This window comes from Corapipo altera, unplaced genomic scaffold, assembly GCF_003945725.1.
Source record: "Corapipo altera isolate COAL_440 unplaced genomic scaffold, ASM394572v1 45, whole genome shotgun sequence".
Taxonomy (NCBI): Eukaryota; Metazoa; Chordata; class Aves; order Passeriformes; family Pipridae; genus Corapipo; species Corapipo altera.
Genome location: NW_020884877.1, coordinates 14,906,676 through 14,922,326, shown reverse-complemented (window position 1 = coordinate 14,922,326; position 15,651 = coordinate 14,906,676). Strand labels below are relative to the sequence as shown.

The window sequence follows — 15,651 nt, the reverse complement described above, 5'->3', positions numbered from 1 at the left end:
TCATATACCCCTTTATTCTTTGAAAAGAACACTAGATCTGATTTCTCTGACTGAAATACTGAGATCAGACAGCTGAGAACTCTTGGATTTCAAACAGTGATGGAAAAAATCCAAAGATCTGAATATGCAGCAACATCTGTGACCTCAGCTTCAGTTGGGGCAATTGTAACATAGCCTTTATATTCATTTCAGTCTTTGATTCCTGCAAAGATTACCAGTCTTAATGCCAACTACTGTCATGTTGGAAGCATATATGAGCTAGGGTAGCTGGGCCCAACTTAGTCAACTAAGTACAGAAACCTGTAGTGTCATCTCTCAGGGATATCAAAGATACTTAAGTATGTTTAAATATTAGTTGAATGGAAATGTAAATTGTGTGCTGAAGCATCCAATGTCTAGATTCCTTAAAATAAAATACTTTTTTATTCCTTTACAAAAAAATTGAATTCCAGCAGTAAATTTATAACGTTTAAACTACAGCATGAATGTTCCTAATCATACCTTCTAAGGCATCTATTCTATGTTAAAAATACAGTGTAAAGACATTAAAATATTAAATAAGTACTTGGTAAAGTTTGCTGTAAATGAGGCAAGAAAGTTTGTTGTTAATTTTTATTTTTAAGAGTTATCTCAGATGCATCAATGCATATATATTTTACATTGGTATCATCTAGATTTTGATAAACTGTCACTATAAGAACAGTGCAGTTATTGAGAACATCACAACTTCAGAAGACTGCAAGTCTAGAAGTGTACTGTGTGTTATGTCACATACTTGGAATTCTGGATAGAATAACATCATGTATCCCACGCAAACAGGTATAAAAATGTGGAGGCCTCACTAAACTTTTAATGTTGCACCTGGCCAAGAAAAAAAAAAGAGAAAAATTTGTCCTGAAGGTAAGCATTACTCATTAATAACAGGAAATATCCTGAAGCCAAGATCTTGCTACTAAACATACAAGAATAGTTATTTAATTACAAAATTATTTGCCAGCTATGTTTTAAGGTAGGAATTAGGAGTGAAAACGAAAGAATGACAGTGTTTTCCTTTTTGGAGGCATACAATCCCAGACATAGATAACATGCTTTTTCTTGCTGAAATTAGATTTTTTTTTTCCTCAGTAAGATTTAGGGGCTATGGGAGATTTATTATACCTATTTCAGTTAAACACCATATTATTTGTATTCCCTAAAGGGCAAGAAATTGCCTTTTCATTCCTTGCCTTAATCAAAATCTGAATATGACAGTGTAAGGACAGAAAAATAAAAGTGGCTCAACAGAATAAACATCAGTTCTTTCCAGCCTTGAAAGAAGATTCTTTCTTAGCTGTAACTATAGCACAAGTACCTGTAGCTGAGCTAGTTTCAGCTTAGGTAAGGATCAGCAGTCATACAATATGCAGAGTTGCATTCAGCCATCCTAGCTCATCAATTGAGCACTAATTACTGGCAAAGATGGAAAATAGAAAACAAGGTTAGAACCACAGCAAATGGCTTCAGCATCCAGCTGCATTGTCCTACCAGTCCCTCTCACCTATCTAAATTGGAACCAAAGCTGCATCCTTTCCACACAGTCCTGTCAGCTACCTTGGCTGTGACTGTGATAAGTGGGCTGAGCTGGTGGACACTTAAGATGGAAAGGACAGCAGTTAGCACTGGGTCCTCTTCGTGTGCCTGTAGATGGAAAATGATGAGTCCACAGGAAAAGAAAAAAGGCATTTGTGTGAAAAAGAGCTACTTGTTTAATACATTAATTCATTATGTAAAGCTTTCTGAGGATATTTGAAGAATTAGGTGACAAGATGCAACTACCGGTAAAAGAGATCCTTCCGGATCCTTAGCCACTCAGCTTAGGTTTTGAAGGCATCATACTATGTGTAATGTTCCCTATTACAGTCTTTGAAAGGACAGATGTGACAGACAAACCTGGAGAAACTGTAGTCTGAAACTGGATTTCAGACTGGTCTGCCTTTTTTGACCATCTCATGCTGGGCAATTTCACCAGGAACTGAAATTTCAGTTTGCTAAGTCCTGGGACAGTAAATATCTTTTTACTACAGCAGTTAGCAGGAATCCCTCATTATAAGGATATTCATTCAGGTTTGAAAGGGATCCTACAGACACAAACTGCTAAGATGATGTTGAAAACATGATGCCCAGTACAAAAAGCTGCCTTGCCAAGACATGGCAGATGTGCAGAGGTATAAGGGTGAAAGGTGTGTGGTAGTTATGGGAGAGGAGAGTGAACAGAACTGCATTGGTGTGTAGGGAAGTGTGTTAGGGTGAGAATAGTCCTCTTCTGTACATGTTCCTGTGGAAATGGCTGTGGGAGAATAAACCTCGGATGCATATGCAAAGCCTGGGAAGGAGGAGAGGAGTGGGTGAGTGTGGAGAAGGGGGAGCCAGGATTACTCTTTGCCTTTCTCCTTGCTTTTGTCTGCTGGCCCCTCCTGATATATGACACCGATTCTCACAGGAGCTTGCAGCCCTACTTCTCCCTCCTTTCCTCACAGAGCATCCAGCAAGGGGAGGGCAACACAGCTGCCAGCAAGCCCAGGTCAGCATCCTGCATCTCCACAGAGCCATTTGCTTAGGAACACTGAGGTAAGGACTCTCATCCTTTCTGTGTCTGTGGGCAAAAGAATTCCTGCCCTAAAATATCAGGAGCCAAAGAAATCCTGCAGACATGGCTGTGTTAGGAATTTATGTGAGAAGCTCAGTCCTGGCAGGTTCATTCTTGCTGCTGAGCTGCCCTTTGGGTATGCATTGTGGCTACCTGGGGGGAGTTTGCAGGGAGGTGACAGTGAAACCGAAGTGGGGCAGGACTGACTTGTCAGTCCCTGAGCAGACTGTGAGCTGCTCCAGGTGTCTCTGTGAGACCAGGACAAACAGCTCTGGTCCCTGCAGAAGGAAGAAGTCCTAGCAATAGGTAACTGTTGAGCCTGGGCTCAGCACTCTGGGCCGCCACATCCCCAGGGTTGCATAGCAGGTACATTCATGCCTTTACAGATCCTCAGGCCATGACTGTTCCTCTGTAGGACTGGTGAGGCCAGGGGGGCTGTGATAGCAAGGAGACGTATGCATGACCCTCAGTTCTTAAGTAAAGAGAACAGGGAAAAACTCAGCTTTGCCTTTGTACCTCCTTCTCTCCACGTTTTTCCTCTAGAAAAAGCAGGTTTATAAAAAACACCCCTGTGAATTACAGTTTGTGTTTATAGTGCATCCACATGGGTACAGCCACAGCTAAGGTTTCTGAGAACTTCTAGTTGTACAAACACTACCAGGCAGCGAGAGAGAACTGAAGTGTGTTTGTAAAATGTCTATCTCCAGTTTGTTGAGTGCCAGAACTATATGCACTATGCTTGAAAATCACTCCAGTATGTCTGTTTATTATATATTACATGCTTTTGAGAAGATTTTACCCAAAGAAAGTTAAATCAGCTTGTTCTTAGGGACTATAGTTTAAAATACAGACTACTAAGCAATTTGTTGAATCAAAATTTAATAATGTTTTATTGTCCTTGTACTGCTGTACTTCTGTATTATTATTTGTGTTGTTTAGGAAACAGAAACCAAACAAATGATGTTTCTCAGATTATCGTGGCTTTTGTGGATACTTGAACACCATAAGACTTTAGCAGAAAATCTCAGGGAAGAAAGAAGATATGGATTGAAAAGATCAAAACCTGAACACGTTATGTCAAATACTGTAAAGAAATATCCCAGCCCAAGTGATCAAGGTGAATATTGTAATTTCAAAACTGGTGTGGGGGTTTTTACCCTGATTTATTTGCATTTACCCTGATTTATTTGCATTCTGGACTATATGGCTAATTTGCCATCTACGGTACTGCTCCTAATCAGCCAGGTTTGCCTCATCCTACATTTGCACATGCCTTATTTTTGCACTTATTTCTTTTTACTCCCATCTTTTCCTTCCCCTTTTGTGTACTTCAGAAAAGGAGATCACTTCTGTGTTTTTTATGATATGGCCAATAGCCTCTTACTGTCACAAGAATAATAATAGCCATAGAACTGTATTTTTATAGAAGTAATGTCATCAGTAGTTCAGAAAATTAATATGCTACAGATCCTGCTTTTGGAAATTTTTATGTCACTGAATGTGAGTGTCAGTACCAGGGACAAAATCCAGCTCTGTCAAATCACATTCCAGTGTCTTTTTCAGTAAGTATCATTTTCCTGGATACGAATCCCACCTTCCCAGTCCTCATGCTGGTAGGATATTCAATGAAATACCAGGCAAGAGGACAGAATGAAAGTAAAAAACCACTAAAATATTTCTCATTTCATAATTCATGACATCAACTCACCTTCAGTTTTTTATTCCTTGGGGCATCTGTTCTGGAGCAAATTCCTAAGCCTCTATATGCTCTGTTTTCATGAAAGGCTCACACTTGTGATCACGGATATTGTCAAAAATTTCTATAATTGCACTCACACTTTAGAAACCTAAAATACATGTAAGGGCAGATGAGATTTAGTATGAAGTCACTCCACTCACCTACATACCTATTTATTCTAGATGAAGACTGCATTCTGGAAATTTCTTTTTTACTGGACAGCTCTGAAAGTGCTAAGGACTATAATCATGAACAGCAGAAAAAATTTGTACTGCAAACAGTAGACAGAATGAAAAGACTACAACTTAGTTCTGGACGTACCCTTAGCTGGAGAATGGCCTTACTTCAGTACAGCAGCACTGTTTCCATAGAGCAAACTTTTCATGACTGGAAAGGTCCTGAAGCATTCAAATCCCATATTGCTCCCATCACCTACATAGGTCATGGCACCTACACAACTTATGCTATAACTAATCTTACACAACTCTACATGACTGAAGGCACTTCAGGTAGTGTGAAAGTAGCCGTGCTCTTCACCGATGGAGTGGACCATCCAAGAAACCCAGATATTTTTGCAGCTACAGCTGATGCTAAACACCAAGGAATTATATTTTTCATAATGGGAATGACCAGAATGGCTGAGGAAATTAGCAATGCTGCCAAGCTCCGGCTCCTGGCCAGTGTCCCAGCATCCAGGTTTGTTTTCAACCTCCAGGAGAAAGAAACTGTGGAGAAGGTTCTCAAAGAAATGGTATGTATTAGAAAGAGATTGAAATAGTTTTAGGAACATATGTAAAAATTTTCTTATTTCCAATATTTTGAAATGTTTGTGCTATTGAAGAAACCTGTACTTTTATGTTAAAGTGGCCCACTTAATAAGATCACTGTGCCAAAGCACAGGTTTTGTTTCTCTCCCCACCATTCAGACCTTGTCAGCCAAAATACTTGATGTTGGAAACTGAATTAGATTTAAAGAGAGCTGTTGTGACATTTTTATCTCTGTTTTCCTCCTAAGCAAGGTATTTCAAACCTCCTTTTTTAAAAAAAGCAGTCAAGTTTTTTTACATCCTGGGGCTTTCTTCTGCAGTAAGTAGGAAAATGACATTGCCTTTTGTATCAGAAAAAGATAAAACTCTTGCAGAAGTGAAAATAAATTTGTAGACCATGGAGATAGTTCAATTTAGATAAAATCTGAACTTGGTGATAGCCATCTTTAAATTTCCATGGAAAACCTACCACATAATCAAGAGGAGACAAGTAAATTGAGACTGAAGTTTTGTTTGTATGCCTTTCTTCTCTATTTAGACTTCATTTATAAAAGCCATTCTCTGCCAAGAAGTATGGAAAACAGAGCCATAGTCTAGCCAATAACCCTGGTGCCACAAGCAGTGGATGGAGTCCTGTTCTCAGCATGCACAGAGATATAAACTAGAAATATGAATAACACCCAGGAGACTCCTGCAGTGAAACAGACACCTAAGTGCTCTCACAGAGGCCTAGAGCAGGCAGCTAAGCTGGTTTTCCTGTCTGCCTGCCCTTCACTTTGACAGCCTGTGCCTTTGCATTGGTTTCACTGCACATCACCCTTCCCATCTTCTCTGGTACTACCACTGCTTTCTGTGTCACAGCAACCGCCTCTCAAGTGAATAAACACATTTTATGTTACCTCTTCCAAACAGGCAGGCATCCTCAGGTGCCTTCTTTTGAGAAGTCTGGTTTAAATAATGGCTTTGTCATAATTACATGGGCATGCATGAGAATTTTTGAGACCTGTATTCCATTGCTGCATATCAACACATTTATGTTCTCTCAAGAGACTACATTAGTTGTGAAAAGTGGGAGGACTGGGTGTTTCTCTGGAGATCTTCTAAAAAATAACAGCTAACTCAATGATGATAACTAATGTGATCACTGTCAAAGTCAAATCTTTTCTAAGGTGTTCTTACTGTTCTCATGTTGTGTGCACCTAAGAGTATCAATGGAAGAGCTGCTGATTTTCTCAAGTGTAGAGTACGTATCCTCCACTCCTACTAGAGAACTGCTGCTATTGGGCACTTTGGAAACAATGTAGTTTGTGGGTGCACTGTTCCCATATACCTAGCTAACCTGTTTATCATTGTAATTTTAGTAAATTATGGCTGGACAAAGAGAGTCAGTGATTTCAGTCAACAATCTATAACGAGAATTGAAAATATTGAAATTATTTTTTAGAATGAAGAGATTGCTAGAATGTTTCCCAGAAATTAAAGTTTAATTAATGTTAGTAATTATGTAATTGAATAATTTAATTAACTAGTTGCTGAAGCAATTTGTTTTCACATCTTTCAGTGTACTTTCTGTAAAGCTGGATTATGACTCTAAGTTTCTAATGTTGTTTTCAATATCTGCCTTTTACAGAAAGATCTGTCTGAGGAAGGGGTAAGTACTTTTTCTCTTCCCATAGAGAACTACTGCTTAATATAGATATTCACAATTATATGGTAACATAATTCAAGAAAACTGATAGCTCAGGAAGTTGGTTAAGTATTGAGTCTAATGGGATTGCCTTCAAGTTAAATGTTTTTGTATTTGCAGGACAGAACTTTAATCTGCTATCCTAATGTAATTTACTAATGTATTTACTAATCACTAGTTTACACATTACCAACGTAATTTGCTATCCTAATGAATTTTCCAAGTTAAAAAAGAACAATATGTTAGTATTCAGGTTAACAAGAAGTTGCTGATACATCTTGACATTTCATCTAACAGACCTCAGTGGAAAAGAAAACATGAGACACAGCTAAATGTAGTGTACTTCTAGCCCTTAATCCTCTTCCTATGTAATAGAGTTTAAAATAGGAGAAGAACTCAAAGCTCCACCGTTGCATTTTTCCAGTTTGTCCACATTGTGTCACCCTGACTGCAGGCATTAGGAGGTCTGGCTGGCATTTTGAGGGGAATAAAGTTAGCTTTCCTCTTTGCTAGTGCTATTTAAGGTACAGTTATCACAGACAAAAACTCTTCTCATGAGCGGCTCAAGCAAACTGCTAAATATTATAAGTGTTCTCTTGCAACATTTTATTTTTCACTCATTTCCTCTGACACCTTGATTTTTCTCTGTCAGTGACATTGAATGTTAGCCTTGGAAAACATATTGTTTGGGATATTCAGACAAGAATTATATTTAAACCCTTCACTTCTAGACATCTCCAAGATGAGCGGAGGTTTAATAAATAACTAAACCAAAAATAAAAACAACATTCTCTATCCCTCCTTCAAAAATAACTCCAGTATCTGTAATAATTCTGTATTAAGTAACACTTTTAAAGTTTCAGAAAGATCTTAAAAATCACATGAATACATACAATAATGATGTTTGACTGGGACACATGATGGTAGACATGACAGAAGAGAAAGAAAGATTATAAAATATTATAATGAATTGCATTAACTAAATTAAAGTATACATCCATACATATTTTGTTTATAGAGCTAAACTATGATCTACTCTACGTATAGTGTAGTTAAGTAGAAAAGGGATGTAAGATGTTTTCTTACCCCATTGTCTTGGCTATCTCTACAGTACCTAGTAATCAAAACAAATCAAAACAGACACAGATTACTTATGAACTGACCTTGTGAAGAGTTTGGAGGTAAAGCCATTATTGAAATGACTGAAATTTCAGGAATGGGAATGATACAAATTTTTGGATGGAATGTAGGAGGCCACAGTCTGGATGAGTGTTCACTGACAATTAAAAGATTTCTGTAAAACATGTAAATATAATTTCTGGTCATTACTGGTGTACTCAGACTAGCCATACAGTAACTTAAGGGAGATGCTTGTGTGTTTTCTATCTCTTCTGTTAAAATATGGTGATTTCTACTATTTTCATTCAAAGTGCCCCCAGGTTGCCACATGTAACTGTGAGAAGGGAGAAAGAGGCCTTCCTGGCCCTGCTGTAAGTAGCTGTCATTTCTCAAATAACTGATAGAGAGTATAAATCAAGATTTAACTAATTGTTGGAATTTTTAAAAGAAATTATGTGAACCCAAATCCTGAGACAGCAAAAGTTCAAGGTTCAGTATGTAGTCCTCTGTAGTTAAATTGCATGGAAACGTCACACTAGTAGGAAATGTAGGGAGAGACCTGAGAATGCCATGGGACACTCCCTCTGAGAAAAGAACAGTGTGGTATGGTGAGGCTCTGCTTTTAGCCACAGCAGTATAAGAGGCAGAAAGGAACGACTTTCCTGTGTGGAATAATAACTCACCTGTTGCAATCAGACAAGAGCAGCTGGATCTAACTAGCCCCAAATCAAACATTAATATCCAAAAAGCTCTCTGAAAGCAAGAGAGAGAGCAAGATACTGAAGCATTAGGAACAAACCACAGAATCACAGAATATTCTGAGTTGGAAGGGACCCACAAGGAGCATCAAGTCCAACCCTTAAGTGAATGGCAAACGAGACAAGAGACTTGTAAAAAGGGGAAGATGGGCTAGATTTCTTTCAGAATAGTCTTACAAATAGAACGCCTAAGCAAATCTAGGGGATTGCTTAATACAAGGTTTGGTGACCTAAACGGCAGGGTTTGTATCTCAAAAATAACTGAATGATCTGATATTATATCCCTAACATTGAACTAAAGCACCATAGTACCTTATAGCCCTTGCCCAAGGTGAAGGGACAGTGTCAGAGTTTGAAAAGAACCCTAGATTTGCCCACCCTCATCCTTTTGACCTGAACATCCTGTACATGCCTAAACAGAAATACATACTAGTTTTATGCTGCAGAGTAAAGCACATTTAAATTGCAAATGTAGCCTCTGCTATGTGTAAACAGTAGTTTTGTTTGGGTTATTATTTGCTTTCTTTAGTTGGAGAGTGCAGGTACCTCTTACACAGAAGCATACAGCTCAAAGGGTTCAGAAGAAAACAAAACACCCACTTAGCAAGCTGGGTAGCTACAAAAACATCTAATCCCCTTTTTTCTTCAGAGGAGATCTGAACAATTTTTGTTTACAACAAAGATAAAAGAGAAAAATGGCTGCCTGTTGAGTTGGTCCTGCTGTTCCCAGAAATTCAATTTCAAGGTTATGGTAAATGCAGAGATTTTTAAAAATAAATCTATTGGAAGCAAATATCCTAAAAAAAAAAAATAGCATATATATTGTAAAACAAAATTATTTTACCAACATATATTATAAGAATCATTTTTTGTTGTTTCCAGGGTAAAAAGGGGCGCACTGGGGACGACGGAGCTCCAGGCCTGAAAGGAGCAAAGGTGATTTTTCAGATTTAGGAGAAAGATTTGGTCCTTTATTAATATGGAAAGATTATCCTAACATTGCCTATGTCCTTTCCACCTGGGAATTTCTTAAACTTCATCTACCTCCTTTTGCTGTTGTAAAGATAAGTATTCTTTACAAATTAAAAGCTTGTATCTAACATATAAAAGCTGATGTGCTCTCTCTATTGCATTTCTGTAGATATTGCGATATCTACTCAGATAATCAGGACAATCCTATCTTGCCCTTATTTCACTGATCTTGATTTTGGATTATTCATAGGGGGAGCCAGGTCTTAATGGAATCCCAGGACGAGATGGAATAGAGGTAAAAAAGTTTTTTTCCCTTATTCTCCAATTAGCAGTACAATAAGCAGTGTTTCTTTAAGGCAAAACACCACTTTTGTTTTGTTTTGCTTTGTTTTGTTTAATTATAACAGCAAATTTCAATTCTGGTTTACCAACTGAAGATTCATTAACACAAGAAGAACCGAAAACATTCTCATTGTTTAATGAAAAGTAATAATTTCTTCTTGTGTGATTTAGAAAATACTCTTTGATAATCCATAGTCCCTCCTAAAAAGTGTGAAATGCTCTGATACATTAATTTAAGAACATTACAGAAGCCGACACTCTGCCTGCATCATTCTGGGTTAGTTTAAATTTCTCATTTGGCACTTAAAGATATATAACAGCAATGTGTATAATAGCAATGAAAAAGTTGAATGAAATATGCATAGGAACTAACTGTAGGACCAGTCTCTTAGTGCTTAATACAGAATTCATTCACATATGAATCACTCTGCTTTATGTTTTCTAATTTACTCAGTATATCCTTTTTAATTGGTGATTTTTTTTTCTTGCTTTCTTATTTTATTGTGTTTCTTACTAAGACGGAAATATGAGCTGTACTTGATCTGCTTTTACATCACCAAAATCCCAGTCAAAAATGACCCTTTCATAAGATTTGTTCACTCATACAACAGCCTCTACCATGACCAGTAAGCGCAATATTTCGAATCATATTGCCATGTTTATCAGAGATCATCTTTTCTGCTTGAAATGATGTTTTTCTGGAGAGAGTAGAATGTTAATGGAGCCAATACTCACACTCTTACATTTAGATTATATATTTTCACAACCTGCTTTGCTTTTTCATTTTTCCAGGGGAAATCTGGATATAAAGGAGAGAAGGTACTTCTTTTAGTCAGATCTTATACTTACATATTTCATGTTATAATTATTTATTATGTATAGTGCCGTATTTCCTATAAATACTAGTAATGAACAATAACATCATCTTAGCAGTTGCTGCACAAGCTGTAATAGAAGATGGGACTCTTCCTCAATAAAATTAAAACACAATTGCAATAATATGTCATGACTAGAATAACAGTTAGGTTTTCAACTAAAGCACCCAGAGAATGAGGATGATATGCCAATATACCTCATAAATATTTATTCCTATTCCTTTCCAGGGTGAAAGAGGTGAATGTGGAATCCCAGGAATAAAAGGAGACAGAGTAAGTAGCCACAAAGTTGTTATGCTTTCAGAAAACACAGTTAAACCACAGAACAACTACAATTCTCTGAATAACAATCATGGTGAGAGATTTAAGGCTGAATGAGATGAATTCTAAGGCTGAGGGAAATTAACAGCTGACAGTTTTAAAATATGAAGTGAGCAAGGACACCATTTTCAGTAACCTTCTCAGCTCTTCCTACATTTTCATGTTTATAACAATGGTAAAACTCTACTTTAACAGAGGCAGAAGGCTTGAAGTAGTAAGCAAAAGGAAAGAGAGCTAAAAATGAAATTATTGTTTCGAACTTCAGTCTTTAAGACTCAGTGTATAATTGCTGTAAATATTTTAAATGAAACAACTGAGTTTAATCCTGGATTACCAGTCCTTGATAATAAACTCTGTTCATTGTTACTCTCTATTTTGGTTACCAGTCCATTTAAAAAATATTTAATACTTTCTGGCTACTGAGCTTCTCTTAAATTTAGTTTTTATTTTAATGTAAAGATATCTAAATAAGATAGCTTAGTAAAAAGTTATCTAAAAGTGGTTTTGTTGAAATCTATATATACATAAATATATCACTTTTTTCACTTATCTTTCAGGGTCCTGAAGGTCCAGTAGGTCAAAGAGGAATAAGAGGCCTACAGGTAAAAAAAAACCCTACAAACATTTACACAGACAAAGACCTCTCCAAACAAACAAAAAAAGAAACTATTCCTAGTTCTCTGAATTCAAAGCTCTGAAATAATACCATACCACAAATGTCGTGGAATCTTTGAGTTGCTGAGTTCAAGGCACCCAAAATCTATCTTCTTAAATAGCAAAACTAACAAGAATTTGGAAAAGCAGTCTAGATAAATAAATCATCTTTATGGTCTCAAAAATTACAGCAAATACAGTTCCGTAAAAACCAAAATCACTCATTTCCTGTTTAGTGTCTTAACTATTTCACTATCTCAAGAAGTACATGGGAACTCATTTGTCTCTTGTCATCCCAAAACTGTTGGACTGAAGGCCACAAGGCTGAGCCCATCATAGTTGTTTCAGCAAATCTTGACTGTAGATTACCTTTAACTGTATTCAAATAAAGGGAGAGCCAAATCCTCTCCAACTGAGCTGAGTACTCAATCTATACATGCATCAGAAAGCAAAGCTTCAGTTCTGAAATGTCTGAAATTCTTATTACCATGCAGAATACAGCAAATTACAGATTGGTTTTTCAAGATACCATTGTTATGAAAGCATGAAAAATCTCATTAAAACCGCTCCTGTTTTAACAGGGTCCACAAGGACAACCTGGAGATCAAGGGCCTGAAGGCCTGCAAGGATCAAAGGCAAGAATGGCATTATTTCTTCTCTTTATTAATGCTAAAAGGTATTAATATAGCCTCATAACAGTAATGATTTTATCTTTATACTCTATACCCTTCTTGTAGTAGATGGAATTTAATGTGACACCAATAGCAAATCATATATTTTTTGTATTCTACAAGGTTCCTAAGAAAGGTATTAATTTGCTCTTTGTATTGAATTCAGGTACAAATCACACTCCAAATCACACTTATGAACAGTTAAAATATGGTAGCATCACAGAATATTACTCAGCATTGCATTTCTTCAGATTTTAAATTAATAGGTTTTTTTTCCCTAAATGCCAAATGGGAATTCTGTTTGGCATCTCAAATCAAATCTTCCCTTGAAACTGTACGTTCTCAAGAAGAATTCTGTAGCTAAAAAGGAATATTTTTGTAGAGAAAAACTTGAAAATAAGTATACAAAAGACATTATTTGTTATGTCTCTTGTCGTCTTTGCACCATATGTAGAGCACCTGCTGGTCAACAGTGGTGCGTAGAACAGTTGGGGGTCAAAACCTTATATGCCACATGAAATGAAATTTTTACCTTTTATTTAATCTGTTATCACTTTGTATAGGATAAATTATGCTCTTAATCAAGGGAATTTTGAAGCATTGAAAGCACTGAACAGATGAAGTACTGTGGAATAGAATTCCCGTGGGCTGAAATTCAGGATACACAAAAATTAACCTATAAACTGAGTTAAACTGATTTTCCAGGACATCAATTTGTAAGCAGAATTGTTTCTTTTCCATTCTTTGAAAGGGTGAAAGAGGTCTCCCTGGGCCACCTGGCTTGCCTGGAGAGACTGGAATAGGACTGCCAGGCCCAAAGGTACAAGCATCTCTCATCTTCTGTACTGTATGTATTGTGGGATAAGAACAAAGCTCAAGACAGCTGAGATAATAGACTTCATGATACATGAGAAACTTCAAATCCCTAGATGCTGTTTTTGTGGTACTGGAAAGGTATTTTGTATGTTGATCAAAACTGTTTGGAACAAAAGAAGTAAATTTTAAGTATGTATTTTAAAGGACTTTTTAACGGTAGTTGTTATGCTTGACATAACTCAATCCAAGCAGAGTATGGCTGAGAAAAAACACATTCATAGTCTTAAACAGAAGTTATTCTGTGCAAAACAGGCTTGTTGGTCTAGATGACTGGCATAAAGAGAACAAAAACTCTATGATAGAAATACTGATTTCTTGACTGGGAATATGATGAGAATAATTAACTGTTTATATTCAACATTGTCTTCTCTTAAATGCATAGAAATGCATGCTGTGAAACTACACCAGTTCAATGTCTGTTCAGCCTTGCATGTTGCATGATTATGAGGAAACTCAGATTTTCTCTGCCATTCCTGTATTCTCTACATCTAGTATTTCAAGCACAGAATGTCTGATGAGTTGTCTGTTATATGCTGCACACATAAAAGTACCTAAATCGAGCATATTCAAAATACGTCTTTGTTTGAAGGGTGACACCGGTTTGACAGGAAGACCAGGCCCCATTGGGCCACCTGGAGTTGGTGAGCCAGGATTTATGGTATGTCTATCTTTTATTTGGTGAGAAGGAAGCAGGACAGAAAGGGAAAAGTCTCTATGCTTTCCTGTAAAAATGTGTGTTAAATGATACTATCTCTTTCCCTTCTTCCACTGTTTCTCACTGTCATACATACTACATTGTCTGACTCTCATTTCCCACGATAAACTGGAAATGTTTCCAATTTATTAACTTTTCTAATTATCTTTGCTTCCAAAGCAGCTACGAAAAAAACAACATCTTATGCAAAATCACATAAATACTTAAAAAAATCTGTCACCTGACAGATTCAAATCCCTAAGTGATAACTTCTAAGTTGACTGCTTTTCAGTACCACTAGAACATTAACACCAGCATGGCTTTCAGGGGGAGAACTTCAGAATTTATAGTAGGTTTTGCTGTGAAGTCTCTTCCCTCTTTTCCTCCCATTCCTCCTGCTGGTAGTTGTAAACTTAACCTCTTTGTGGTAATTCAGAAAATCAGTGTAAATTTTATAGTCATTTTTTCCTAAATGTCAAGCAGCACATTTTACTGAGTTAAATACAGTACAGCATTTCCCATCACCTGGATGAAAGACTTCTAATGCAACCAGGAGGGAAAGTTTGTCCAGTTTTTTTTCACAAGTAGCTTTTCCCCAAGAAAGATCTGTAATAATAATTTCAAAAGAGGTGCTCCTGTGAAAAAGAGAAAGATTGTTTGGTAGCTGAACTGACTGATCTCAAACTTGCTGAAAATACACTACTGGAGAGGAGCGAGTTCTCACTGAAGAGCCCAAGGAAAAGAGTAGTATGAATCAGGCCAGTGGTGACAGTCGAATTGCTTGCAAAGTCTCCTCAATAACACCATAGAGCAAAGAACCACTTCTTGGGGGAAGAGGTGCCTGTGATGTGAATCTTTGCTAACCACAAAAGCTGTACTGCTATAACAAAAGATCAATTTTTAAAAAATATATCCTAAGAATGTTTCTTTAATTTACTTTAAAATTTATTTGCTTCAGAAGAAGTTTCTCTTATGGCTGAATGCAGTGTAATTATCTTTACCTAAGAACTAGGAATAATTCTAAAGGTCTGTGCAGAAGTATATTTAGGCTATGCAAAGCCAAATCTACCAGCATTCTGTGGTGTGTGTGTCACCTCAAGGAATAAATCAGAGAAAAAAACACACAAAAACCAGATGCTGGAAAACACAGTGAAGCAGGCTAAATATGCACAGATTTTGGACTTGGATTTAGTGAAATGTTTTCGTTGTCTTATTTGCCCCTTGTGCCCTTCCAGATCTGCTTTCAAAAAGAGAAGGGCATGCTGTTACTCTCTCTGCCAATTACAATCAAATAACTCTACAGCCTTGTCTCCCTCAGCACTATTCTGGGCTTTAATCTGGTTCTCCATTTCTCATGATTATACTGATACATTAATAAGGATTAGTAAGAATTTCTAAAACAGGTTAGGGAGTGAAGATTCAAAAGTATAAGGAATAGAAATTTCAGCTACATAACCTGTGATTCATTGGTAACCAGAAAAATATTGTTATTGCTGCAGGCCTGAATGCTCATCACTTATTCACTGGGAATTACTGTATTATTTTTAACAG

At 36.9% G+C, this 15,651-nt stretch overlaps 1 protein-coding gene across 1 annotated transcript in view; it reads left to right on the top strand.

Moving 5' to 3' along the window:
* Window positions 1-3,586: 3,586 nt before the first annotated feature.
* COL28A1 (collagen type XXVIII alpha 1 chain) overlaps window positions 3,587-15,651 on the top strand; it is a 32,657-nt gene continuing 20,592 nt past the window's right edge. The window contains exons 1-12 of the mRNA XM_027636543.1: window positions 3,587-3,743; window positions 4,547-5,115; window positions 6,762-6,782; window positions 8,249-8,308; window positions 9,578-9,631; window positions 9,918-9,962; window positions 10,802-10,828; window positions 11,113-11,157; window positions 11,763-11,807; window positions 12,441-12,494; window positions 13,282-13,350; window positions 13,996-14,064. Of these exons, the coding sequence (XP_027492344.1) occupies window positions 3,587-3,743; window positions 4,547-5,115; window positions 6,762-6,782; window positions 8,249-8,308; window positions 9,578-9,631; window positions 9,918-9,962; window positions 10,802-10,828; window positions 11,113-11,157; window positions 11,763-11,807; window positions 12,441-12,494; window positions 13,282-13,350; window positions 13,996-14,064 (1,215 nt within the window). The remainder of the gene's footprint in view (window positions 3,744-4,546; window positions 5,116-6,761; window positions 6,783-8,248; window positions 8,309-9,577; window positions 9,632-9,917; window positions 9,963-10,801; window positions 10,829-11,112; window positions 11,158-11,762; window positions 11,808-12,440; window positions 12,495-13,281; window positions 13,351-13,995; window positions 14,065-15,651) is intronic.